Genomic DNA, 26810 nt, shown 5'->3' with positions numbered 1-26810 from the left:
AAAAAAAAGTGTAAGTGAAAAATTTCACTTGGGCGCCCTTAGCATTTGTGTAAACCACCTAAGAGACAGGCAGCTGCAGCTGTAATTTAAAGTTTGTCATCCCTTGGAGGGGATAGGAGCCCTACTGGTCTGGGGCATCAAGCAGTGCCCTGCCTTGCCTGTTGGCAAGTAGTGCCCCTGGTTGCAAAAGTTTCAAAACATTGTGGAAAAGTGTTTTGTGTTTGTGATCAGTAATTTGCAGTTCAGATGAAAAGCTTTGGTATCATCCTAATTGATTTCTGGTTTTACAATCCTGTGCCGGTGGACACCGTATCCAACAGGTGGCAAACACATCTATGGGATATTGTACATAAGCAAAACAAAGTTTCTTTTTGGATTGATCTGATGGATCTAAGTTACCCACCATCTAGTCAGGCCATCGTCAATATCTGCTTTTTTAATATGGTTAGTTACAAGATTTATAGTGTTTGTGTTTTGTTTTGGGATGGACTAACCCACTCACCCACCTACTTACGTGTCAATATTTTTACTACACACTGGTACCAGCACAGGGAACATTGAATGGTAATGTATTTAAATGTTGTAGCTGATCTAACAATGCAGCGTAACACTGATATTTAAATAAAGTGATACATGCACAATAAATGAAGCAATCACCAGCATCTACAAAGCAAGCAAATAACAGCATGTACAGAAAAACACTGTAGTTTCACTGTTGCTGTCGAGGGGATTGGGGGGGTATTTATTATATGAAGAATAAATTCAAAAGGCATTTCTACCAAACTTGCTCATTTAACATGAGATAAAATAACACATCTATGAGATGTTTTCTGTTTTTTGTTTTTGTTTTTTTGCTATAGCTTTGATGAAAAGTATTTGACAAAAAAATGCCATAGCTGAATGGATTATCTTTATTATTTTTCGTCTTTGTTTGCACATACACAGTAACAGCACATATTGAATCTAATTATATGTCTGATACATTTCAATAAAATGTTTATTCTGTTTTCTTAATTTTCATTTTTCTGCATTTTTAGATAATGGCAAAGCCATTGACTGAGGCTAAGTATTCTGTGTTTATTTGGATAAAATGACTTGCAATGATCCATATAAATCTAGTGACTGCTTAATCAACACAGACAAAGGGACGCCATCCAGCTAGATTACTGCTGAATGATCACCACAGTTGAATGATATTTTAGACAAACAACATGTTATCATATGATAAATATCATAAAGCACCCGTTCACAAATTATTATTCTTTGAGAACATAGACATCAGTCTGCACATACAGCCTGTTGCCTGTTAATAAAGTCAAATAAGCACTGAGTCAAGCTTGATTAAGAGCCAGCTTAACCACATTTTATGCACTCATGTCCTTTTTAACAAATTTTGAAAATAATCGCTTATAGTGCATCTGGAAAGTATTCACAGCACTTCACTTTTTCCACATTTGTACCCTTTACTCATACTGTTGTATAATACTTTGTTGATGCACCTTTGGCAGCAATTGCACCCTCAGGTTTTCTTGACTATGAAACCACAAGCTTGCACCTAGCTTTGGTCAGTTTTGCCCATTCCTCTTTGCAGAACCTCTCAAGATCAGGTTGGATGGGGAGTGTTGGTGCACAGGCATTTTCAGTCTCTCCAGAGATGGTCAATCAGATTCAGGTCTGGGCTCTGGCTGGATCACTCAAAGATGTTCACAGAGTTGTCCTGAAGCCACTCCTTTGATATTTTGGCTGTGTGCTTAGGGTCATTGTTCTCCTAAAAGATGAACTTTTGCCCCAGTCTGAAGTCAAGTGCACTCTGGAGCAGGTTTTCATCCAGGATGTCTCTGTACATTGCTACATTCATCTTTCCTTCAGTCCTGACTAGTCTTCCAGTTCCTGCTGCTGCAAAACATTCCCACAGCATGACGCTGTCACCATACTTCACTGCAGGGATGATGCCTGGTTTGTTTTATCAGACCAGAGAATTTTGTTTCTCATGGTCTGACAGTCCTTCAGGTGCCTTTTGGCAAACTCCAGATGGGCTGCCATGTGCCTTTTACTAAGGAGTGGCTTCCGTCTGGCCACTACAGTCCTGATTGGTGGATTACTGTAGTTGTCCTTCTGGAAGATCCTCCTCTCTCTACAGCAGGACGCTGAAACTCTGACAGAGTGACCATCAGGTTGTTGGTCACTTCTCTAAGGCCCTTCTCACCCAATCACTCAGTTGAGACAGGCGGCCAACTCTAGGAGCTAAACGTCTTCCATTTATGGATGATGGAGGCCACTGTGCTCATTGGGATCTTCAAATCAGCAAAAATGTTTCTGTATCCTTCCCCAGATTTGTGCCCTGAGACAATCCTGTCTTGGAGGTCTACAGACCACTCTTTTGACTTCATACTTAGTTTGTGCACCGTCATGTACTGTCAACTGTGGGCCCTTATATGTAGACAGGTGTGTGCCTTTCCAAATCATGACCAGTCAACCAAATTTACCACAGGTGGACTCCAATTAAGCTGTAGAAACATCTTAAGGATGTTCAGTGGAAACAGGATGCACCTGAGCTCTATTTTGAGCTTGATGTCAAAGGTATCCATGTGATTTCTTATCTCTTTTCTTATCTCTTTTATTTTTAATAAAATTTGCAAAAATGTTAATTTTTTTTTCACATTGTCTTTGTAGAAGTTTGATGAAAAAAAAATTTCATCCATTTTGGAATAAGGCTGTAACATAACAAGATGTGGAAACGTGAAGCTCTGTGAATACTTTCCAGATGTATCGAGAAGTTGTCGCCTAAACATCAGATAAGGATCCTTTGACAGTCTGAGTCTCCCTGAGTAACCAATTTACATTACAAACACAACGTCATTGCAGCTGTTCCCAAAGCTCCCATGCTGTTCTCCTTGTGCCTCCAATCTAGTTTGCCAATCCAGAGGGACTGTCCCAGAATTCCATGCTCCGTGGCTTTTCTAGACTCCCCCTACACCTGAATTTTTGCCTCAGCAATCATTTAGACTGTAGTCTTTCTGTACCCATCTGTTGATTTTTGAAACCCAGCTGTGCTACTCAGACGCTTTAATTTCATGCTACTATTGTTGGTGTCTAATTATGGGTGCCGCTTTCTCTGCTCAACAGCACCACCTGGCGTTTGTGGGGGGAAGTGAGCCGATCAGCACTGTAACATCAGTTTGAAGATGGCGGAGGGTGAATTGAACGTGGATAGCCTCATCTCTCGGCTTTGGAAGGTGAATAATTTAGTCACAGTGTTTTTTGTAAATGTAGGTAGCCAGTTGTATTCATTACGTCAAGTCTGGGTGTGATTCTGTGATTATCGCGTTTACTTACAGGAGCAGTAACACGTTAGCTAGCAGTGCTAAGATGTCAGCCTCAGTCGTAGCGCTGAGTCTGTGCTAAGTACTACCGTTAGCGGTTTATAAACACAGCTCTGAATGCGTGCATTTGTTCAAACACCTATGTTATTTTATTTTATTTTGTAATCGGGCCACAGTGTGTTTTCGTGTAGTTCAGCTCTCTGATATTTAGCCGTATTCACTTTTCATCTGTGTTCGTTTATTTGCCAAATTGTGAACGGGGCTGTTCCACAAAAAGAGGCTGGGCAAATCTTGTGCGTCATGGAAATAAAACGGTACATTAAATTCGTTGTCACATCACATCACCTGCATCTGCCAGTGCCTTTAATATTATATCCTTGACACAATGTAATTTGTGATCCGTGTTGTACTTAAAATACAAAATTATGCTGTTATTGCCCCCCCCCCTCCCCCCACACACAGTGGCTAAGATGACACGTTTTCATTTGGTAATATACGCCTACTGCCAAATAATTCTATTTTTGTGATGTCATTTTACCTTTCATAGTTCATTACTCTCTGTGTGTAGGCTGCCATTATTCAGGTCATCTGGCCTAGTTCAAAAATAATGAAGCCAAAGTGTGACATAATCATCAAAATTTAAAAGTGGTCTTTTTTGTGAAATGTTATCATTTTAGGTATGGTTATATATCAGAGTTTTAATATTTCTCTTGGTCTCGGTTCAGTCATTGCTAGAAATTATCAATGCATATTATATACTATAATGTGCTAGAGCATAACGCTTGCGACAACAGTTGGAGGTATCTTCTTATCTGCAGAACCTGAAACAAAGAAATTCTGTCCATTAGTTCCTGGTATTATTGAACAAGTAATATAATTATTCTATTGAAGCAGAGTAAGAGCTATAGCTAAGGTTGTGACACAAATAAATCAAGGACTTATTCTCAGCATTACGCTTGCGACAGTTTTACCTTGCTTTAAAAACATGTTGTTTTTTCTAGGAAATGACATTTCTACCTTTACAAAAATGTATTACTGTGTGTTAGTATGAAGCACAAACAGACAAAATACAAGGTTATTTCTTTAACATTCAACTTTAAATGATAATGCTAAATATCAATGTCACACAAAATGTATGAAAAAAGTGCTATTTTTGGGGTAAATTTCATGCATATCTCTGGAACCGTGCGGAATTTTTCCATGAAATTTTCAGTACCCGTCAAAGAGACTAGGCAACTCAAAGATAAATCTGGATGGTGCTAAATCAAATGGCTTGTTCATGAAAAATGCAATGCAAATCAGCAGTTAAGCTTCATTATTTTTGAACTAGGCCATCTGGACACGTGGGCTGCTTGTGATACAGGTGAATGACTGACAGTTAAATTTTGAAACTAGAACACTCACGAACTAAAGGCACAATTTTTATGTTCACATACCTACAAAGAAATAATAATAATTTGATAACTGATTAGGCTGTTAGCCATTCATCATTATGCCTAATTTAAGAAACTTTAGTCTTCTGAAAAGAATAATTTTAGTGTTTGTTGTTCTGTTTACTTAAAATATACTGGTGGTCAGTGGAGTTCTGTCGATGGTGTTGGTTGTCCGTTCAGCAGGATTTCCACTTTCACGAACTGTCAGGCTCTGTAAGCCAAACTGCCACCAACTGTACTTCATGTTGATCTGTGGCTATTTGGTTTGGACACGTGCTCTGCCCACAATGTTTTAATGACACCGCCACAACACCGATACTGCACCATAGCAGTGACCTCATCTATACCTGTCAAAATGTCTGTAGAGTCACCATGAACTGTCATGTCAATATTAAACATCTCAAATACATTACAATGCCACTAGAACCATGAAGTGTTAGCACATTGACAAGACATCACAATGCGGGCACAGCCTGGGTGTCATGGAGAAAGTATGCCAGGATCTCTTTTAAATACAGGGTGTGACATCCATTTTCATCATTGTGAAATGTAGACTATGATTATGAGTCACAGATGCTGCTACATATGCAGAGTAAGAATGTCTGCTGTCATTTGAACCTGACTGCGTCTTGGTGGTTTGTGGGTGGTGTCTGCTGGGTTTCATGTTGCGCTTGTAATAGCTTGATGCTGATCCGTGGTCGCTTTTGTCCCTTCGTATATCACCAGTAACATTCATGATTCAACAAGATCGGGGCTTTCAGTAGCTACTATCAGCCACTGGCATTATCAGGGTCCTCCTGAGCACTGAGAATGCAAACTGAACCAGCAAATTAAATAATCAAATGTGATTAACATGCATCATGCAATGTTTTCTTCTAATCCAAATAACCGGTGCTGAATCATCTTTTATTAAAATGTCCTTTTAATGACTGTCTTTGAATTTTCATCTTTTTCAAGATATGCTGAAAAACTGTTGTGGTTCGCTGGGGAGCTTTAAATGCATTACGGGAAATTCTGGTTTAGCCTGCAGAAAAGTTTTATTAAGTTACATTTGGGTCATTCCATATGAAATGAGCCAAATTGAGAACATCTTCCAGTTTTATGGTTTCAGAATTGCTCTGTTTTTTTATATTTTGTGGTATGAGGTGTAAGATGTAGATTGCACTTCGTTCCAGTTAAATATCTCCACCCATTCCGATTTTATAGGCTGTTGAAAAAGGGGGCATGGCAACGTTAACCCTTTGTTATTGGTTTGTAAGCATTTTTAAGAGGCTCTAACTCAAACTAAACAAGGTATCATTTGATTTTTTCAGAATGTATTAACTCTGTCTTAAACTCTCACAAAAAATGATTTTTACAAACATTAACCCTCCACTGGCCACACAGGATCAGGGTGAAAATTGAAATTTGAACGGTACTGAAGCAAAATCAGCCGAATATAGGCTCAATTTTCTCACATACCATTGAAGATAGTGCTTTGCTTTTAGTTTTCTGGAAAGCACATGCCAGGGGCTTCCAAAGGAAGTGAACTCCAGACTAATGCTGTTATTTATTTCAGAGCAATGTTAACCCTTTTCAGCCTTGGTTGCCTGGTGGGGCACTTTTGGACCCCTTTTTCACCATGTGGGTATCTTCTGATTTTCAAAAACTGTGTATCATCTAAAAGCTCTTTATGTGCTGCTAGAAAAAATACCCACTGATATAAAACAAACACCCCTACACATAGAATTAAAGCCCTCTTTTCAGGGTATATCCCACTTTTTGCATATATTTTAATGTACAGTCATATGTACATAAATGTACACAATACTTAGGAGTTATGGTGCATAGTTACCTAAAATGCATAAATAATACATGTACAACAGCTCTTTTTCATTTTTTTTTAAATATAAAATATGTAAATCTTGAACTAACTAATTATGTTAACATCCTAATGCATTCTATTATTCACAATCAACCCTTGTACCTCTGGTTCTGGACAAAAAAAGTCCACAATTTTGCCAGGCTACTCTGTAACTATTGACTTCTACTCTGTTGCCAACTTCAGGCTGTCAAATCATGCCTGCACTCTGGAAGCTTCTTGACTAGATAAAACATAGTTCCTTCCAAGTCCAGTGGTGTCTGGAGCATCCATCAAGAGAATGTGAGTCAAAGGTACCCAGCATTCGTCCACCCTACAAGGCCAGTGGAAATTTGAGGCTGGTCCATTTGGGTGCATAAATGAAACTTTGACATCGTCATTGTCTTGAGATTGCTCAATGATATTTGCCAACCACCAATGGCCATCATACAAGCAGGCCACATAATGACCAGGGATACAGTCTGCCAGTTTTAGAGGCTCAGGTATAGGGGTACCGCACTCAAATCCGACCTCCTCTTCACCCGACAAACGTTTGACGAGAATGGTACCATTCCTAGTTACACTGAAACAGTGGTTATCCCTGGTACCCAGAACTTTCTTAGCCCCCTCAAATCTCTTCAGCTGCTGCTTTGAGTGCTTCTGAACATCCTCACTCTCAACAAAAATTGTCTCAACCCCCTTGATATTTGCGTGAGCCCACTCAAATAAGTCATGGGGAGTAATAATATGACCCGAAGCAATTGCTTTCATACTGTGCCTGGCTGCCTCCCGCTTGATTGTGCCCCCTATTCCATCGCAAGGACTCTTTCCATGAGAAGTGGCAAAAAAAATGTCATTCTGCTTCCATGCCAAAGTCTTCCTTGTGATGGAGAAGGTTGCAAAAGTTCTTGAAATTTTTATATTGGGAGGCTGCCCCATCGCTGAAGTAATATGCTTTGCTTAAAGTTGTCGGGATACCTGTTTTGATCAGGGGCACAACCTGAGTGAGGAAATAATGAACTGCAATTGTCGTGTTGCAAGTGATTGCTGATTACACATATGCTTCGACAATGCAGGGAATCATTCATCTTGTAGTACACAGTAAAGGGATGCAGGATTGCTTGGGAATTATTCCAGTGGTAACCCTGTGCTGCATCCTGTACTACAAACGAGTAATTCTCAGCAAAGTCAAGCAGAATGATGCATTCATCTTCCCCCACGTTAGTTTTTAGCTTTTCCGGAAAAGCCCCGTGATTCTTAGCAATAAAGTGATGGGTGATTAGTTTATCAACCATGGAAGCCAACTTCTCAGTGTAGGCCTGACAATCAAGAACATGCTCTACAATAGTTGTTCTGTCAACGGTAACCCATTGCTTGAATCTAATTTCCTCAAGCCCTGCCACAGCCAACCGTTCCTCTAGAAAAGAGACAAGTGCCTCATTTCCCGGACATAGCTCTCATCGGTGAAGCATGCAAGTTTTTGACTGCACTGAACAGACCATCTTTGACATCAACTCATGATAATCAATTTTATCACCTGGCAAGCTTGCTAACATTAATTTGATATTTTGGTGTATAGTACAAACACATACTGAGTGGTTCCCCTTTGCACCAACAGTAACACATTGCTTGGGTCTCAATTCACAAAATTTGGACAAGCCTATCTTATCATCAGGGTACTGCTTTTTAAATTGAATGTACAATTCATTTAAGTTCAACAAAATAAGTCTTTTCTGCACCCGCTGCTTCTCCCCATTCAAATCTTTCACATTTACAAAATCTTTTGCCCCGGTAGCATTCTAGTAAATTGGTCATTTTCATAGAAAGCCAAGACCTTGTTAATTGCCAGTTTTATTGACTAAGTCAGGAAGAATTCCATTCTGTTTCCGCATTTTTACAGCATTTCTTGCAACATAGTTTGTAACACCAAACCTGCTCACAATCTGTTTCCTACTCCAGGAAACAGGGGCACATGTAAGCAGTTGTATCTTTACTCTTGTTGATGCAGCATCCACTTTCATCTTTAGCTCATCCAAGAAGATGTCATAGTCCCTGCATACACACGGCCTTTGCCATTTAAAAATGAAGCAACATTTTCAACACCGTCACAGACTATCAAATGTGGGAAAGTGCCTGAAAAGAAGGACATTCCGAGGGAGGCATGGGTATGGTTTAACAGTTTTGCAAACCTGTGTATTGTGTACATTTATGTACATATTACTGTACATTAGAATATATGCAAAAAGTGTGATATACCCTGAAAAGAGGACTTTAATTCTATGTGTAGGGGTGTTTGTTTTATATCAGTGTGTAATTTTTCTAGCAGCACATATTAAGGGCTTTTAGATGATACAAAGTTTTTGAAAATCAGAAGATACCCACATGGTGAAAAAGAGGGTCCAAAAGTGCCCCGCCCGGCAACCAAGGCTGAAAAGGGTTAACATTGCTCTGAAATAAATAACAGCATCAGTCTGGAGTTCACTTCCTCTGGAAGCCCCTGGCATGTGCTTTCCAGAAACCTAAAAGCAAAAGCACTATCTTCAATGGTATGTGAGAAAATTGAGCCTATATTCGGCTGATTTTGCTTCAGTACCGTTCAAATTTCAGTTTTCACCCTGATCCTGTGTGGCCAGTGGAGGGTTAATGTTTGTAAATATCATTTTTTCTGAGAGTTTAAGACAGAGTTAATACATTCTGAAAAAATCAAATTGATATATTATTTAGTTTTTGAGTTAGAGCCTCTTAAAAATGCTTACAAACCAATAACAAAGGGTTAACGTTGCCATGCCCCCTTTTTCAACAGCCTATAAAATCGGAATGGGTGGAGATATTTAACTGGAACGAAGTGCAATCTTCATCTTACACCTCATACCACAAAATATAAAAAACAGAGCAATTCTGAGACAATGAAACTGGAAGCCTTGGTCTTTTCATATGGAATGACCCATTTTGGACCATGGCGGATTACTTGAGTGAGGGAAGAGAATGAACACAGGGATTCACAATGGATTTAATTGTTCATGTATCTTGAAACAATGCCATCTTTTATAACTCACTGCTAACATTATCCTAATGGGTTAACTTTGGCCTGAGGTTTATACCTATGTAAGTGTGTTTGTGTGTGTGCCAACAGAGTTTCTCTGATGTGAGATGCTGATTTAAACTTCAACTGACATTGGTCTTGATGCTTTCCATAAAAACCTACCTAATGGACTGAGTCCCAAATAAAGCACTAAACATGCTATAATTGGACAAAGTCTCAAATAATACATGAAGCACAAATGGAAAATGACAATTTTATAAGATTTTTAAAAAATTCTTTGCCAGAATTTCACCTGAAATACTTTGTAGTGCAGGAAGAATGTGGGTTTGATGTCACTGCAGGAATGTCCTACACAGTATTAGTTTAGCTTCCCGCTTGAGAGCAGTGACACTGGAGCTATGAGATTGAGAAGAAAAAGGTGTCATTGAGCATGGAAATATGCCTCATATGTGCATTGTGGCTGGGTGCTCACTGCTCAGACTAGAGAGACGACAGGCAGAATGTCAGCATTCATAGACTTCCAAAAGACCCAAAATGACACAGAATATGGGAGAAATGTATGCAGATGACTTGAGCAAAGTGGACAGTTACTGTTGCTGTAAGTTGTGATATTTTAGTGTGTGCATTTTTCTGAGAATTGCTTTGTGGAAGTGCTTATGTTTTTGTCTAAAATGGGAATAAAATTGACCTGAAAGTATGTGTTAAAGCCAGAAGCACTGCCTGGTATTTTTCCAAATCCAGGGTAAAATATATGATCTGAGGATTATAATCAAATATCTGCAAAATGTCCCATATCCATACAGCAGGGTTGGCATGGCAAAAAGCAAACGAAAATTCACAGATAACTCCTTTACAGTTTCTATATGTGATTTTTCTTTGCCGGCCTCTTTTTGGTAGTATGTGTGTACTGTTTGGGGGGGGAACAAAAACAAATGATTGCGGTCACATCAAGACTCGCGTTATTTAAATTCGATATACATGGATGTCAATGCTGGGCCTTGTAATAATTCTGACATACATACACAGTGAGTAAAAACCCTCTACCGGCCCCTCCTCCCGGTGGCAGTCGGAGGTGGGGCAGGGTTCAGGCTACCACACCTGCCGTGCACCATTGTGGATGAAATGCAGTGCACCACTTCGGCTTCTGAGTTGGCACAGGCTCTTCCCTCCAAGGCAACTGCATTGAATATTTGTCCGCGCTATCTATACGGACAGTGGCAAGAGTCCCGCTCTGAGGCTGCCGCTTGGAACATTTTCCATGTCGGACAGCATGGCTTCAGTCTGCCTGCACTCCATGTGCCTTTGCCACCAGGTGCTTTTCATGTGGATTGACATATATATATTTTTTAACAGTGTTTCTACAGGTGGAATTTATTAAAAGTAAAAACAATTATATTTATGACTGCAAAATTCTGGGATTGAATATATATATATATATATATATATATAATATACAGTACAACACAGTGCCTTAATCTTGGTTCACACGGCAAGATAATTAGACTGATATCGGACCTGATCTTCCCCTTCCGACCATTTTAAGGACGCCCCGACATTCGTGAGGAAGCTAAAGATAATCTTATCAGATATTCCTGCCATGTGTGGTGTGTTAAGAGCACTCTGATCTGCTCGGAAGGACGTCAGGAGCGCTCTGATGGCAAATCGGGGATATTCAACATGTTGGATTGTCTTGGCCCGATATTGCGGTGTGTGTTGTGTCCCACGAGCACACAGCCTGCTGAATGTGACGTGTAGCCAATCAGAAAGCGAGGTGACGGACGTACGGAGTGGAAAATAAAATCAAAACAGCTGTTCTGACTTACCAGAAAGTCCAGTGATCACGCTGTCTCCACTCTTTTAGAGAATGCCTTTTATTTTTGTTTTTGTATCATTTTTTTCCCCCGTTTTAAATAGTCCACAAACTATCTCCGTCTGTTCACTGTGATGTCACGTTTAATCTCGAAATTTTGTGAGATTTTCTGTCTGACCTGGGAATGTTCATGTGTGAAATCTGTTCATGTGTGGTGTTGTTGACTTCACCGTATGGCTGAACACCACACACTGGATGACCAAACCTGTTAGGTTCTATGAATATTTGTCTCCACGTGTGTGTGGTCTCTCAGGTTTTGGAAACCTACACATAATTTTAAAATCCTGCCACGTGAATCAGGCATTAGTTTTAGCACTGTTGCCTTACAGCGAAAAGGTCCTGGGTTCCTTCCTGCCCGGTCCTTTCTGTATGGAGTTTGCATGTTCTGTCCGTATTTGCGTGGGTTTCCTCTGGTCACTGTGGCTTCCTCCCACTTCCACAGATATGTAGGATAGGTCAATTGGAAAATTTACTGAGTGAATGTTTGTTGGCCCTGTGAAGGACTGGCAACCTGTCCAGGGTATCTCTCGCCCAATGACCAATGGGATAGGCTCCGGTCCCACTGTGACCCTTAAAAGATGAATGAATGAATGAACGCTGTGAAGTCACCATAGCACCTTTTCAGGCAAAAAGAACACAAGCATCTCAGCTTCATGAAAGGAAGGAGTTATTTATTTTTGTCATTTCTGTCTAAAGTCAGCCAATTTGTTGCGCAAAAATCATCACAAATCATAACTCTGTAAATCAGGGGTAGGCAACCTGTTCCAGAAAGAGCCATGAGGGTGCAGGTTTTCTTTGCAGCCACTGACTCCACCAGGTGATTTTACTGATTAATATCACTTTGAGCAGATGGAATCAGTTAATCAGTGAAATCACCTGGTGGAGTCAGTGGCTGCAAAGAAAACCTGCACCCTCATGGCTCTTTCTGGAACAGGTTGCCTACCCCTGCTGTAAATCATTACATATCACAAGAAAAGCTGAAATGTTGCATTTCTTCTTTAAACTGAAAGATTTACACATACACACTTATTGTACAAGAAAAATACGGACAACAAACTTTAGACAACACAGTGGCATCAAGACAAAAAAATATATATATTTTTATTTTTGTAAGTCCTCTTTGCGCCTTGTGGCCCATCTGAGGAGGCCTACCTCTGCAGTTTCATACTTTACATCCTATACAGCAGCAGAGAGATAAAGCAAAAGAAGCCGTGAAACAGGTGGTGAAATGCAAGTGTTTTTAGCAGATTTTGGCACACCAAGTGTCTGTCTTCTTGATTATTGGTGAGGATTCCTCAGTAATACATCAGTTACATTGTTAAAACTGTCCTATCTGTCCTATTATTTGGATTTTCAAGAAATAAAATGTAAGAAAATGTTTGCGATATGGTCTGTGTCTCTCTGCATTCTAGGCTATCCTTTATTGAAATATTTATCAGTAAACATATCTTTTAAAGGATATGTTTATTACATCCGTACTCATTTTTAAGCTTTGTTAGCAATCAAGCCTCTGACTGCTGTATTCATGCTTGACAATTTGTTCGTGTGAAAAACTTTTTGAGAAATTACTAAAGGAACTTGCTTCATGATAGTCAATAGGGTAGCCATCCCAAGAGTTAAAAATCCACTGTACGTTCAAAATGGCAAAAACCCATGAACAACCAATTTTATTAATCAATGCATTAGTACTCCTAAATACCTGAGGAAATACCATTAGCTTGGTATATATGTTCCTCAGGTTGTAAGAACAGAATTGAAATTTTTCTTGAAGTTTTAAATCGGTCGTGGATTTCTCATTTCGGTTTCCTTTTATAAATTCTAGCATGTTTACTTAGTCATTGACTTGCTTTATTTGACATGGATTTAAAAGTGACCTATAAATTGCAGGAACTGTTCAGTTTATTAGCCATGTATCGATAGAGTAACAAACCACAATTCGTCAATGGTGTATTATTAATAAGCTGTTCGTTACGCTTTCATTTGGGTTCTGCTCTTTTTGCCCTCAGCATTATTTTAACGTGATGTAGCCAATTGTAGTTTCCAAAAACATGCAGCCGTTGAGAGCAGCCAAGTTGTTCAAATATGAAGTAAAACACAAGTATAAAACACATCAACTGTGGATTGAGGAAGCTTTAATCCTGTGTTTAAAGTACAAGGTCAAAAAATATACTCAAGCCAGTGTTTGCAGTTCTCAGTTTTCTGTTCTTCAAAAATCTACAGCCAAAGCTCTGGCAGAAAGCCAGACATTAGGCTTAAACCAACGATGCAGCTACACTGCCAGTAAACCCACATTACCACTGCGGAAGATGCAAGGTGTTTTCACACTTTAGCGACGTTTAGGTTTGGTTGAGCCTAAGCAGTACTGAACTATAGAATCATATCAGTGTTTCCAATATTATTGGCCTGGTGGCGAGAACCCCTCACCCCCAGGCCCAAAACTCATCGGTAAAAGTAATAATTTCAGTGTCTGTTATTTATTTATTAAACCAATGATCAAGCTTTGCTCAACTTAGGTAGGATTTCATAAATAATGAGTAGATCACTTAGGTTTAGGTTTTGTATTTCTGTGCGCCTCAAAATTTTTTGCAAAATGCACCTTCCAATTCAAATAAATTTTTCCTACTCTCTAATAAAGTGATTCTGTTATGTCCCATGGTCTGCTGAATATTATTGATGCTGGTGGTTGCCAATGCTGCTGTACAACCCGAACTGTGAGAATAGGCAATGACAGCATTCTTTCTCTCCTCTCCAGTGCGGGGATGTCGCCCAGGAAAGATAGTCCAGATGACAGAGGCAGAGGTCCGGGGCCTCTGCATCAAATCCAGAGAGATTTTCCTCAGCCAGCCCATCCTGCTGGAGTTGGAGGCTCCCCTCAAGATCTGTGGTGAGTGTTGTACATCTGGGACATTGATGTAGGTTGCTTTTTCATGTTATTGTAGTAGTTTACTTAATCATTTATTTATGAAATTTAACCCATGACACAAGCGATAATTCACATGTGCATAACTATATGTGACTTAGATTTGGACATTGAGAAATACTGCTGCTGCTGCTGCTACAACTAATAATAATAGTAAAGACATATTTATGAATATATGTCTCAGAAAGAAACAAAACATTTAGAGATGATTACAACACACAGTTGTAATCTGTCCCTCTAGTGGTCTACTTACTACTTCAGTGAATAAGAGTTCAGTGTGTTAACTGAGGCAGGACGTTTTCCCAGAAGCTTTTACACTGCCCATGTTGCCATAAAATTGTTTCAGCCCCAAAATTACTCTAGGAGAAAAAAAAATTTTCATGACTATATGAACTGAATGAGGATCAGCATTCCCTTTTGTATACTTGTACTGTTTCTCAGTTATTAAAAAGTAGTAATGCATAATGCTTGAATATTTTCTTATACTGTGCATCTGGAAAGTGTTCACAGTGCTTCACGTTTTCCACATTTTGTCACGTTACAGCCTTATTACAAAATGGAATTAATTTTTTCCCTCAAAATTCTACACACAATACCTCATAATGACACACACTGATTTTTCACACTGGTGTGAAAAAAGTTTTTTTTATTATTGTTTTTATAGATTTTTGCAAATTTATATATAAAAAAAAAAAAAAAAAAAAAAGAAATCATATGTACATTAAGTATTCAGTCTTTGGCATGAAGCTCAAAATTGAGCTCAGGTCCGTCCTGTTTCCACTGATCATCCTTGAGATGTTTGTACAGCTTAATTAGAGTCCATCTGGGGTAAAACACATTAGACATAATTTGTAAAGGTACACACCTGTCTACATACAACCCCTGGCAAAAATGATGGAATCACGGCCTCGGAGGATGTTCATTCAGTTTAATTTTGTAGAAAAAAAGCAGATCAGACATGACACAAAACTAAAGTCATTTCAAATGGCAGCTTTCTGGCTTTAAGAAACACTATAAGAAATCAGGAAAAAAATTGTGGCAGTCAGTAACAGTTACTTTTTTAGACCAAGCAGAGGGAAAAAAAATATGGAATCACTCAATTCTGAGGAAAAAATTATGGAATCATGAAAAACAAAAGAACGCTCCAACACATCACTAGTAATTTGTTGCACCACCTCTGGCTTTTATAACAGCTTGCAGTCTCTGAGGCATGGACTTAATGAGTGACAAACAGTACTCTTCATCAATCTGGCTCCAACGTTCTCTGATTGCTGTTGCCAGATCAGCTTTGCAGGGTGGAGCCTTGTCATGGACCATTTTCTTCAACTTCCACCAAAGATTTTCAATTGGATTAAGATCCAGACTATTTGCAGGCCATGACATTGACCCTATGTCTTTTTGCAAGGAATGTTTTCACAGTTTTTGCTCTATGGCAAGATGCATTATCATCTTGAAAAATGATTTCATCATCCCCAAACATCCTTTCAATTGGTGGGATAAGAAAAGTGTCCAAAATATCAACGTAAACTTGTGCATTTATTGATGATATAATGACAGCCATCTATCCAGTGCCTTTACCTGACATGCAGCCCCATATCATCAATGACTGGAAATTTACATGTTCTCTTCAGGCAGTCATCTTTATAAATCTCATTGGAACAGCACCAAACAAAAGTTCCAGCATCATCACCTTGCCCAATGCAGATTCGAGATTCATCACTGAATATGACTTTCATCCAGTCATCCACAGTCAGCGATTGCTTTTTCTTAGCCCACTGTAACCTTGTTTTTTTCTGTTTAGGTGTTAATGATGGCTTTTGTTTAGCTTTTCTGTATGTAAATCCCATTTCCTTTAGGCGGTTTCTTACAGTTCGGTCACAGACGTTGACTCCAGTTTCCTCCCATTCGTTCCTCATTTGTTTTGTTGTGCATTTTCGATTTTTGAGACATTGCTTTAAGTTTTCTGTCTTGACGCTTTGATGTCTTCCTTGGTCTACCAGTATGTTTGCCTTTAACAACCTTCCCATGTTGTTTGTATTTGGTCCAGAGTTTAGACACAGCTGACTGTGAACAACCAACATCTTTTGCAACATTGCGTGATGATTTACCCTCTTTTAAGAGTTTGATAATCCTCTCCTTTGTTTCAATTGACATCTCTCATGTTGGAGCCATGATTCATGTCAGTCCACTTGGTGCAGCAGCTCTCCAAGGTGTGATCACTCCTTTTTAGATGCAGACTAACGAGCAGATCTGATTTGATGCAGGTGTTAGTTTTGGGGATGAAAATTTACAGGGTGATTCCATAATTTATTCCTCAGAATTGAGTGAGTCCATATTTTTTTTTTTTTCCCTCTGCTTGGTCTAAAAAAGTAACCGTTACTGACTGCCACAATTTTTTTTTTTCCTGATTTCTTATAGTGTTTCTTAAAGCCAGAAAGTTGCCATTTGAAATGACTTTAGTTTTGTGTCATGTCTGTGATCTGCTTTTTTTTTTTTCTACAAAATTAAACAACTGAATGAACATCCTCCGAGGCCAGTGATTCCATAATTATTGCCAGGGGTTGTATAAGGTCTCACAGTGCATGTCAGAGCACAAACCAAGCATGATGTCAAAGGAATTGTCTGTAGACTTCCAAGACAGAATTGTTTTGAGGTACAAATCCGGGGAAGGGTACAGAAACAATTCTGCTGCTTTCACATCTTAATGAGCACAGTGGCCTTCATCATCCATAAATGGAAGATGTTTGAATCCACCAAGACTCTTCCTAGAGCTGGTGGCCTGTCTAAACTGACTGATCAGGAGAGAGGGGCCTGAGTCAGGGAGGCGACCAAGAACCGATGGTCACTCTGTCAGAGCTCCAGCATTCCTCTGTGGAGAGAGGAGAACCTTTCAGAAGGACAACCATTTCTGCAGCAAACCACCAATCAGGCCTATATGGTAAAGTGGCAAGATGGAAGCCACTCCTTAGTAAAAGGCACATGGTGGCCCGCCTGGAGTTTTCCAAATGGCACAGTGGAAATATCTATGGAAAAAATAAAGCAAACCATCATTGTGCGTTGTGTGTATAGAACACCTGGATCTAATATGGACATTTCAGGAGTGGGCTGAGAAAACCATTACAAATAAGAGTCAAAAGAATATTTTTAGATGTAGTGATTTCAGTATAGACCTACTTAAGGCAAAGCAGCATAAAACTGAGGAGTATATAAATGTAATGTACAGCTTGGTATTGTATCCAAAAATGACTAGACCCAGCAGAATAACAACACATTTTTGCAAAATTAATTGACAATATATTCACAAATGTAATAGAGGAAATTGAGGTACTCCATAATTCCCCAGTTTCATACAGTTTCAAATATCTTTGTGAGGGTAGAATCTAGCAATTTGTAATTTGTTTTTCTACAAAAGAAAAACTATTTTGATAAGTATGAAACTAGACAATTATGGGGTACCTGTATTTGTTTCATAAAAATGGTAATATATTCAATTACTTCAACATTTTAACATTGTTTAACACTAAGAATACTTTAGACGTTGCTATTGGCATCAGCATTGTTTGATTTCATTAATGGGACACTTTTAAGACTTCAGCAAAATATAGGTTTATAGAGTTGGGTGGAGGGGTGCACATGTACCCATGTTGCCCCATGGACTAATTCAACTGAACTGGACATTGAGAAGATAGGTCTAATCAGTGCAATATTTCACAAATGAAAATGTGCCCGTCCTTAATGTGTAAATCGAATGCCTGTCGGATCAAAGATCACACCAGTGTTCTTGACCTTCTCGCTCTTGTTGTGAAGTGTGCCCTAATTACTGTCATATTGCCGATTATAGTAGACGGATTCATTAATGGTCAAAAGTAATTCCTGCAGTACCAAGAAGGAACGCCATTTTCTCACTAACTTGCTCTGGTGTAGTACTCTTGAAAGATGAGTCAAAGGTTATTTGTTACTGTGCGCAATTTCCACGTCTCCTTTTTACTTTTTTTTGTTTCTAAACGTCTCAACCTGGACTCATTAGTTGAGGGCAGTGTTTCAGTGCATCACATGAACTATATAGATCAAACAGTGGTGTGCCTTCATTTATTTACTAAGGCCACATGACTCAGGTTCTGTGCTTGCTCTCTCTCACATGATAACCTTAATTTCACTGGTATTAAGCAATGATTCTGTTAATGAGATACTCTATGTAGCTGAGAATGATTATTGAAATCACATTACAGAATAAAGTCAGAGTTTCATCCATGATAGATAATGGCTTATTCTTCACACCAACATATACTTGTTGACCTATTTAGAAGAATCATAGGTTTGGTGGCTTGTATTAAATATTCTGAGTGGACTTTAATGGTTTCATTTCTCTGCTGCTGCATCAGGTCTTTTGTCAAGAATAATCATGGGCTGATTTTGTTTTGCACTTCTTGAGTGACCGCTGTAGTTCTCTTATCACATTTTCTGTTTTCCCCCATTAGTATTGTTTTTGTTCTTTCTTTTTCTTATTGCAAGTACAGCAGTGCTCATGTGTTCATAGTGTGCCCTTCAAGGAACAAAAGATCTGTATTGTGGTCACTTCAAGGCCTTCTCGGGCATTGTGATTCTGAGCTACATAACATAAAATTTAGTTGAAATTAAATTGAGTGTGTGCATATTTCCTTTTTGGAAGAGGCACTTGCAGGAATGGTCTTCTGGTTATTGTGTTCTTTAGATGTTCTCAATTCTCTGTACTTAAGGTCAAGGCTAAAATAAAATCTATGATTTTCTGTGGAACATCGCGTTCATGGATAAATGTTTTTTAATTCAGTTTTTGGAGGCTTGAGCACTTTTCAGTCCAGCTGGCTAAAATTTAAAACATTTTGAACTATTCTTTAATCTTTTTTGTTTTTGCGTGCCACCCTAAAAACGGAGGCATAAATAAGAATCGGCCTGTGCCCATATGTTTTTGGTGCCTAGATCTCAGAAGGTCACAGGAAAATAGAGGGTCATACCAGACGCTCGACTTTAGCATAGAGTAGCAGTTTTTGTGCGCCGTTTTCAATCTTACGCCAAACAGCTGCATGATTTACGAAGCCCTATTATTTTATTTTGATTTGTATTTGGAAAAAATGCCATTTTGGATGCACTGAAGCCTGTCATTATTGTATAAGCATGTCTGGTGAGGCTCTTCGTGTCTGGAGCACTTAACTCAAATTAGAGCAGCTCTGAAGTTGGTGCCAGAGGATATAAAAGGAAGCAGGTCTCAGCTAGGTGTCACAGTGAGATTTGCCTGCAGAGATCCTCTGCTATAGAAAGTGTGCCTCCAGCATGATTCTGCCTCACTGATTGATACAGGAGAGAAGCAGTGAAGGAATCTGAGGACAGTTGTTAAAATAAAGTTTATTTTTCTGTGTGCTAGCGCAACATGTGTTTCCACCATTCTGCATAATCATGCAGCTGTCCTGAGAGATGTGTGCATATGAGTAGACATATGTGGAAAAGCATTTTTGGATGCTTTAATGTCACTTTATGACCATTTAACACATAGATATTAGTCTGCAGAAAAGGCATGTCATTGTACTATGTGTCACATGATTAAGACTTAAGAATAATTTGTCCAATGTCCAGTTTTACTCAGTTGCCACTGTTTAATGGTTTTAAGTTTTTCACCCTGCCAGTTGTTGCTGCATTCATTAAAAATCTCATCCCGTCTCCACAGGTGACATCCATGGGCAGTACACAGATCTACTAAGGCTGTTTGAGTATGGTGGCTTTCCGCCAGAGGCCAACTACCTTTTCCTTGGTGACTATGTGGACAGAGGGAAGCAGTCTCTGGAAACCATTTGCCTTCTGCTGGCGTACAAAATCAAATACCCAGAGAACTTTTTCCTGCTCAGGGGCAACCATGAGTGCGCCTCTATCAACCGTATTTACGGGTTCTACGATGAGTGTGAGTACAAACTCAGTCAGCACATCCAGAGGTCTCAGTGAATGTCCGTCTTGATTGTTTATGTTTGATTCAAATATAAACACAAATGTACCCGTACACATACGTAATCAGGAGCTAATAAATGGTTTATGTTCTCAACAGGTAAGCGCAGGTTCAACATTAAGTTGTGGAAGACCTTCACTGACTGCTTTAACTGCCTTCCCATTGCTGCTATCATTGATGAGAAGATCTTCTGCTGCCATGGAGGTTAGAGAACTAATGCTGTCACCTATTTACTCATGTGCCCCAAATTTACATTCTGAATTTTTGGCTGCCCTGTCTGTAACATGCAATACTTTGCCAGTCACTATCCATGGAAAGGCCAGTCTTTAACCAGAAGTAATCACTTTATTTACTACTACAGGGCTGTCACCTGATTTGCAGTCAATGGAGCAGATCCGCAGGATCATGAGGCCCACAGATGTGCCTGATACAGGTACTCTTTGTGTGTGTGCGTGTGCATGCTCATCATCATCACATCATGGAGGATTCAGGACTCTGTTGATAAGCTTCTTCCATTCATCTCTGTCCTGCATTATATTTGGGAGCTGTTGTAGTGCCTGTGCCCTCCTTGAGCTGTTGAATGTAAGTCCTGGCTGGTCAACCCCTCTTTCTTTGGCTATGCATAGGCTGCCAAAAGAGAAAGTTGGCAACTAGGAATTGCACAACAGATGACAGGCTCAGTAGCAGGCTGGTAAGGCCTCCCTTGGTATTGATATTGCCCCTCTGCATTTACTGCAGTGGGTTCAAATGGATGTTTAAAAAAATGTTACTGGTAGGCAGTGCACAACATCCACTTGTGACAGATGTTTTCTGCCCCCTACACTTATGTACTACTCGGCACCATTGTTCCATCTCAGTGTATTATCAGCATAGCTGATTTCAGTGGTCCTGTTCTCTGCAAATGCAACACAGAACATTGGGGATCTCAGAAGGTTACAGACTTTATGGCTGTGAATGACTCTTCCTTACAGTAGTTGGCAGGGCGCTCAAAGACAGAAGCGCTGACTCATTAATGTGTTGGGTTTGTGATCGCCTTTGATTTTACTCAGAAGCGCTGGCGGTGCTTAAACTCAAAACTGGCTTGTCACTAGCTGGCTATACCGGAGTCAATACTAAAAGTTAGCGGTAGCTTTTGCTAAATTTTTTTTATCGGTTTAGCTTTTCAGTTAGTGGTTATTGAAGGTAACTTTTTGGTTAGCTGAGCCCACCTCTGCCTCTAGGGTGGGTAAAGGTGTAGAACTTCTTTGGTCTTTTTCAGTACTTGGAGCTTCCTCTTCCAAAAACAAACAGGGGTGAAAACATAGGTGGAGGTTATGTGTTTGTCAGTTTGTTTGTTTGTCTGTTTGTGAACAGCCCGGAGCCCACAGTTTTTCATGTATTGTTATGAAGTTTTTACTGAAGATTCAAATCCTGAAAGGCAAAAACTGATTGTTTTTAAGGTCAAAGTCAGGAAAAATCTTGGAAAATTGGAAAAATCGTTATTTTTAACATTGAACAGTTTTCAAAAATTTAACTGTCAAAAAAAGTTCATTTTTGAGAGCATTATGTAGGATGGTATCTTCTATCAATTGACAATTAAATCTGAATCTGATCTGGTGTTGCAGACCAAATGGTCTGCCCCTAAAAATTGGTCCGCCCTGCCTCCATTTTACATGCGTCATTTCGGAGCTCAGCTGCTTGTCTAAGACACAGTCTCTTCACCCAAAGCGATCAAAAGGATTAATGGGATTATTAACCATCAGATGACAAGGTAAAACTTCTTAAATCATTCTGAAGTCAGTTTTAAGCAGAAACGAGGTCATTTTAAGCAGAAACGAGGCAATGTTTGCACCCTACGAGCACAGGCCTCTAATTTTGCTCTTTTTCCCCTCCTGAAAGAAAAGCACAGAGAAATGCTTCATCTCAGTACCTCAGTGCTTTCTTAAAAATCATAGTGTTCCTTGTGGGATTCGTTTCTGTGGCAACTATAAACAGCTGACAACTACCTTACAGTGCAGGGTGATAAAAAGCACTCACCCTCAGCAGCAATATAACATCTGTCCAATCTGCTTTGACCGATGGACATAGGGGAGGTGGCCAAGTGGTCAGTGCACTTGGTTTCATTGCAGAAGGTTCCCAGTTCAAACCCCACCCCTGCCACATTTCTTCATGTAATGTGGAGATGTTTGGATGGGCAGCTGGTGTAAAATGTGCCAAATCAACATGCAGATCCACCTTACTTACTATCAGCAGACTGTAGACAGGGACAGCAAAAGCAAACATCTTCTGCTAGAGTAACACGTTTTGCTCTATCTTATTGGTTCCCTGAAAAGTTGCTTCAGTTATGACATGGTGCCTTTCTGAAAAGTTCAGAGATTTTCCAACTTAAAGCGCTCAAAGTGGCCGAAAAAAAAAAAAAAAAGCAGAGTGCTCCGAAAACAGATGTTGGATGTGGTGTTCTTTCCTCTAGGCAGCTGCATACGCTCTGTTCTCATTTAGAGCATTTGAAAAAAAATGCTATATGTACAGAATTCTTCTTCACTTTCAGAGTTATCAGACTTAGTAGAAGTGTAGTGCATGTGAAAATGGCCATTTATGGGCTTCCATTAAATGTTGTGAGTGGAGGATTTGGTAATACTTTTTGCTTTGTGCTGCAATAGATTCTAGCATTAGAATCCCAATGCCACCTGGTGTCCCATTGATGGCACATTTCTATGCTGAGCTGTAAATTGCCATCCTTCTCCCACATCAGTGTGCTGGATATGGTGTTCAAGGTCATGAAGCCGATGTTCTTGTGTACAGTTGGCATTCAGGTTGTTCTTTTCTGCAAGGGCAATTATTTAATTGAGATTGCTGTAATTAGCTGTACATATTTTAAACATGACAATCTGCTCACTTGCTCTGATTTTTGTCCTTGGAATTTCACATTTAGCGTAAAATATCCACCCTCTCTTCCCATAAATGAATGGCTGAAGCATCAGTAGATCTTCTGTGTTAAGTCAATAATGTCAGCTGTGTCTTAAGTACATTCTTCCACCTTTCCTGCCTGTGTTTCATTTCAGGCCTTTCCTGTTTAATCTGTTCCTTAACTCCATCTGCCCTATTTATCTCTGCTCTTCCTGTGTGTCTGTTAGGCCTGCTGTGTGACCTGTTGTGGTCAGACCCAGATAAAGATGTACAAGGTTGGGGAGAAAATGACCGTGGGGTCTCCTTCACATTTGGGGCCGACGTGGTCAGCAAGTTCCTGAACCGCCATGACCTAGACCTCATTTGCCGAGCCCACCAGGTAACTGTGGAGGCAGTGAACATCAAGAGAATCCTACATACAAAATGTTACTGTGCAAGTATATATTATAGTACCATCATTTCTCAAAAATGTGTGAAGCTTTGACTCACTGGGTGCAATACTGAGAAATGTTGGTTCCTCAGAATGCAAAAGATGGAGACCCATGCCCTACTTTTTCTGGCTCAAAACTTCTCAATCACCCCACATATAACATGTTATTTGACACCTAAATAGATTCTTATCATTTGATTGGTGGATTCATTATTCATTATTTTTCCCATTGTTTGGGTGATGTCACTAGCGTGCCTTTTTTTTTTTTTTTTTTTACTTTGTACTGTGCATTTTTCTCTCATCAGTTACACTCTATTGCATGAGTCCTTTAGCTTTTATTCAAAATACTTACACGATGTGAAGAAGCTAAATCCAGTAGTTCCAGTGTTTTTGGGGACATCTTTAGCGGCCACAGAAGCTCTTTTTCACTGGATTCAGGATAGCAGACATGTTTCCACACATACTGCTGGCTGTGTGTTAGCTCCCCTGCCAGCTGGAGTGGACACTAGACTGAACACAGTCTCTACTCTGCCCCCTACTGTTGGCTTCCTATAAGTCAAATTTCAAATGATGTGGATCTACTGTATTTAGGTGTCATATAAAACAAACAAGTGTTTTCCATTCATCTTGACTCCTCATTGAGTGAAACATTCCATCTTTCATTTCATGCAAATGTTCTTGCCATTTCCCGAATGGGAAAAGTGTGTTTGTATTTTATGGGATGTAATGTAGTAGATGGTCTGTCCTTTTATAGTAATGATCTGAAAATCATTTTACTTAAGCATTGGGCTAGAATATGATCTACAGTTGTTGATCCACAACTTGTCTCCATTTTATTAAATACTTTGTGAGTGGTGAGTGTTTGTGTTTTGAGTAATGCAAAAAAAAAAAAAAAGTAAATCAATATTTATAAAATATTCATGGTGCTTGATATAAAATGGAAAATGTCAAGCAATTCTGTCCTTTTATGATACTGAAACCAGGTGCTGTTACTAGATAAATGTCCATAAACTACTAATGCTCCTGGTGGTTGGGTTATGTCTAATTATAATTACGATGAGTTAAATGTAGAGGACAAATTTTGTTTTTTGTATCATTCTATGTACATTGACAGTAAAGGCCCTTCTTCATAAGTGTGACTTGCAATTCACACTTTCTGTTAATCAGTTATGCAGCTGATTATTTAATCACAGTTTGTTTTACTGTAAAATGAGCCATGGCTATTTTGGCTCTTATTTGGGTGTTTCATATTGATTTAAGCGTAGGTGGTTTTGCTAACGTGCAATTCTTAAGCCAGCTGAGGATCACTTTCTTGGTATTGATTGCTGTAGGTGGTGGGATAATGTTTCATGTCTTCCAACAGGTGGTGGAGGATGGATATGAATTCTTTGCAAAACGCCAACTGGTCACACTTTTCTCTGCTCCGAACTACTGTGGAGAGTTTGATAATGCAGGCGGCATGATGAGTGTTGATGAATCTCTTATGTGCTCCTTCCAGGTAAATGCAGTAAAACTCTCTGGGAACTGTCTTTGCACATTCACAGTGGCAATGTTCTTACTTTGGCCCATAATTGTTTCACACACTGCCTCCCTCCCTTTATTTGAAGATCCTGAAGCCTTCAGAGAAGAAAGCCAAATACCAGTACGGTGGGGTTAATTCTGGTCGGCCCGTCACCCCGCCCCGGACCACCCAAGCCCCCAAGAAAAGGTGAACCTCCAGCCTTGGCTCTCATCCTCCACCTCACCCTGTACATCCTTGGTCTGCCTTCAACGGCAACCCCCGTAACTCCCCTGTATGGTGAAGATACAGGGCTTATCTAATTGCCCCATCCTTTGGAATTCCACATCCTCTCCTGATCCACTGACAGCTCTTTTCTTAATGTCTGTGTGTACATAAAATTGCTGTGATCAATCTGTTTTATTTTTTGCCTGTTTGTTGGTATTTTTGATATTAACTTTTTTTGTGGTTTTAATTTAATGCCATTGGAGGTTTTCTGAGATGTGCTATTCAAAGAGAAGGCCTCTGCTGAGAGGGAAAGAACCAAGTTAGAATTCTTGTTCTATTTGTCATCAGTAACAAACTAGATATTGAACATTGCTTTGCCTTGATATCTTAGAGTAGAATAAGCATCTGTACCAATTTATTTCACTTCACCAAACAGGTTTCCTGTAAAACAAATTTCATAGACATGACATCTCTAAGACTTCATTGTAACAATTTAAACATGTTATGGGATGTGCAATGCACTTCGTAGTTTTTGTGCACGCACACTTTTTTTTTTTTTTTTTTAATCTTAAACTGTTGGGGAATAAATGCACCTCCTTATGAGTATCAAAGAATGTGAAGAGACCAGATTGAATGAAATATAAAGGTTGAATCTGATGGCAGTGGACGTGTTGTACTAAAACCAAATGCCCTCTGGGCATGGATTCCTACTCTGTCATGCCTCCCTGCGCCTCGACTGTGCGCCTACACAAAACTTATTTCTCTCTCTGAGCTGGCACTCACAGTTTTCTCCTAATATTTATTCTTATCAAGCTGATTCACCCCATGCGGTCCTCACTTAAAGTAAGAGATGCTGGATTTTGTTTATTCCACATGGAGGCATTTCCCTAATTGTGCAAGTGATTTGTTTGATGTCAGTATTTTACTTGCATACAGACTAGATTTAAAAATAATTGCTAATGCCATTGCGCTTTTGTTTTAAGGGTGTGTTAAACGTATGGAATGACTATTACCATTAATTCCCCCTTAAACTTGTCTACGTCAACTAAGACCCTGCGCTGTATAATTGCTTAAAGTTAAAAAAAAAAAAAAAAAAAAAAAAAAATTAAATTAAATCCTGATCTACATTTCTCGCTCTTTCTCTACATATTTTTCCTCACATTCCTGTGGGGTCATGTGCCCTAAGGCTGAACAGTTTTGGTGTTTAGTATTCCCCCCTCCTCCCAAAAAGAGACTGACACTTGTACACAAGACAAGGAAGAGTGGACATTCCTCTCTGCTGACTGAACTTTGGTTGGCGTGCTGAAACCATGACACTCGGTACAGTTTGTTGCTACAAGTACACAGTCCACAGCATGTCAAATGAAG

General features: G+C 39.4%; 1 protein-coding gene across 1 annotated transcript; it reads left to right on the top strand.

Annotated features, from left to right (window-relative positions):
• The first annotated feature begins 3120 nt into the window (after positions 1–3120).
• On the top strand, positions 3121–25936 carry LOC117531975 (serine/threonine-protein phosphatase PP1-beta catalytic subunit-like). The gene is made up of 8 exons (XM_034195167.1): positions 3121–3236; positions 14262–14393; positions 20128–20358; positions 20500–20604; positions 20762–20833; positions 23514–23665; positions 25080–25214; positions 25324–25936. Exons 2-8 carry the CDS (start codon positions 14294–14296, stop codon positions 25426–25428), a joined length of 900 nt encoding a protein of 299 aa, XP_034051058.1. The 5' UTR covers positions 3121–3236; positions 14262–14293; the 3' UTR covers positions 25429–25936.
• Positions 25937–26810: the final 874 nt, after the last annotated feature.

Source organism: Thalassophryne amazonica, chromosome 19 (assembly GCF_902500255.1).
Source record: "Thalassophryne amazonica chromosome 19, fThaAma1.1, whole genome shotgun sequence".
Classification (NCBI taxonomy): domain Eukaryota; kingdom Metazoa; phylum Chordata; class Actinopteri; order Batrachoidiformes; family Batrachoididae; genus Thalassophryne; species Thalassophryne amazonica.
This window is presented reverse-complemented; position numbering and strand designations above follow the sequence as displayed.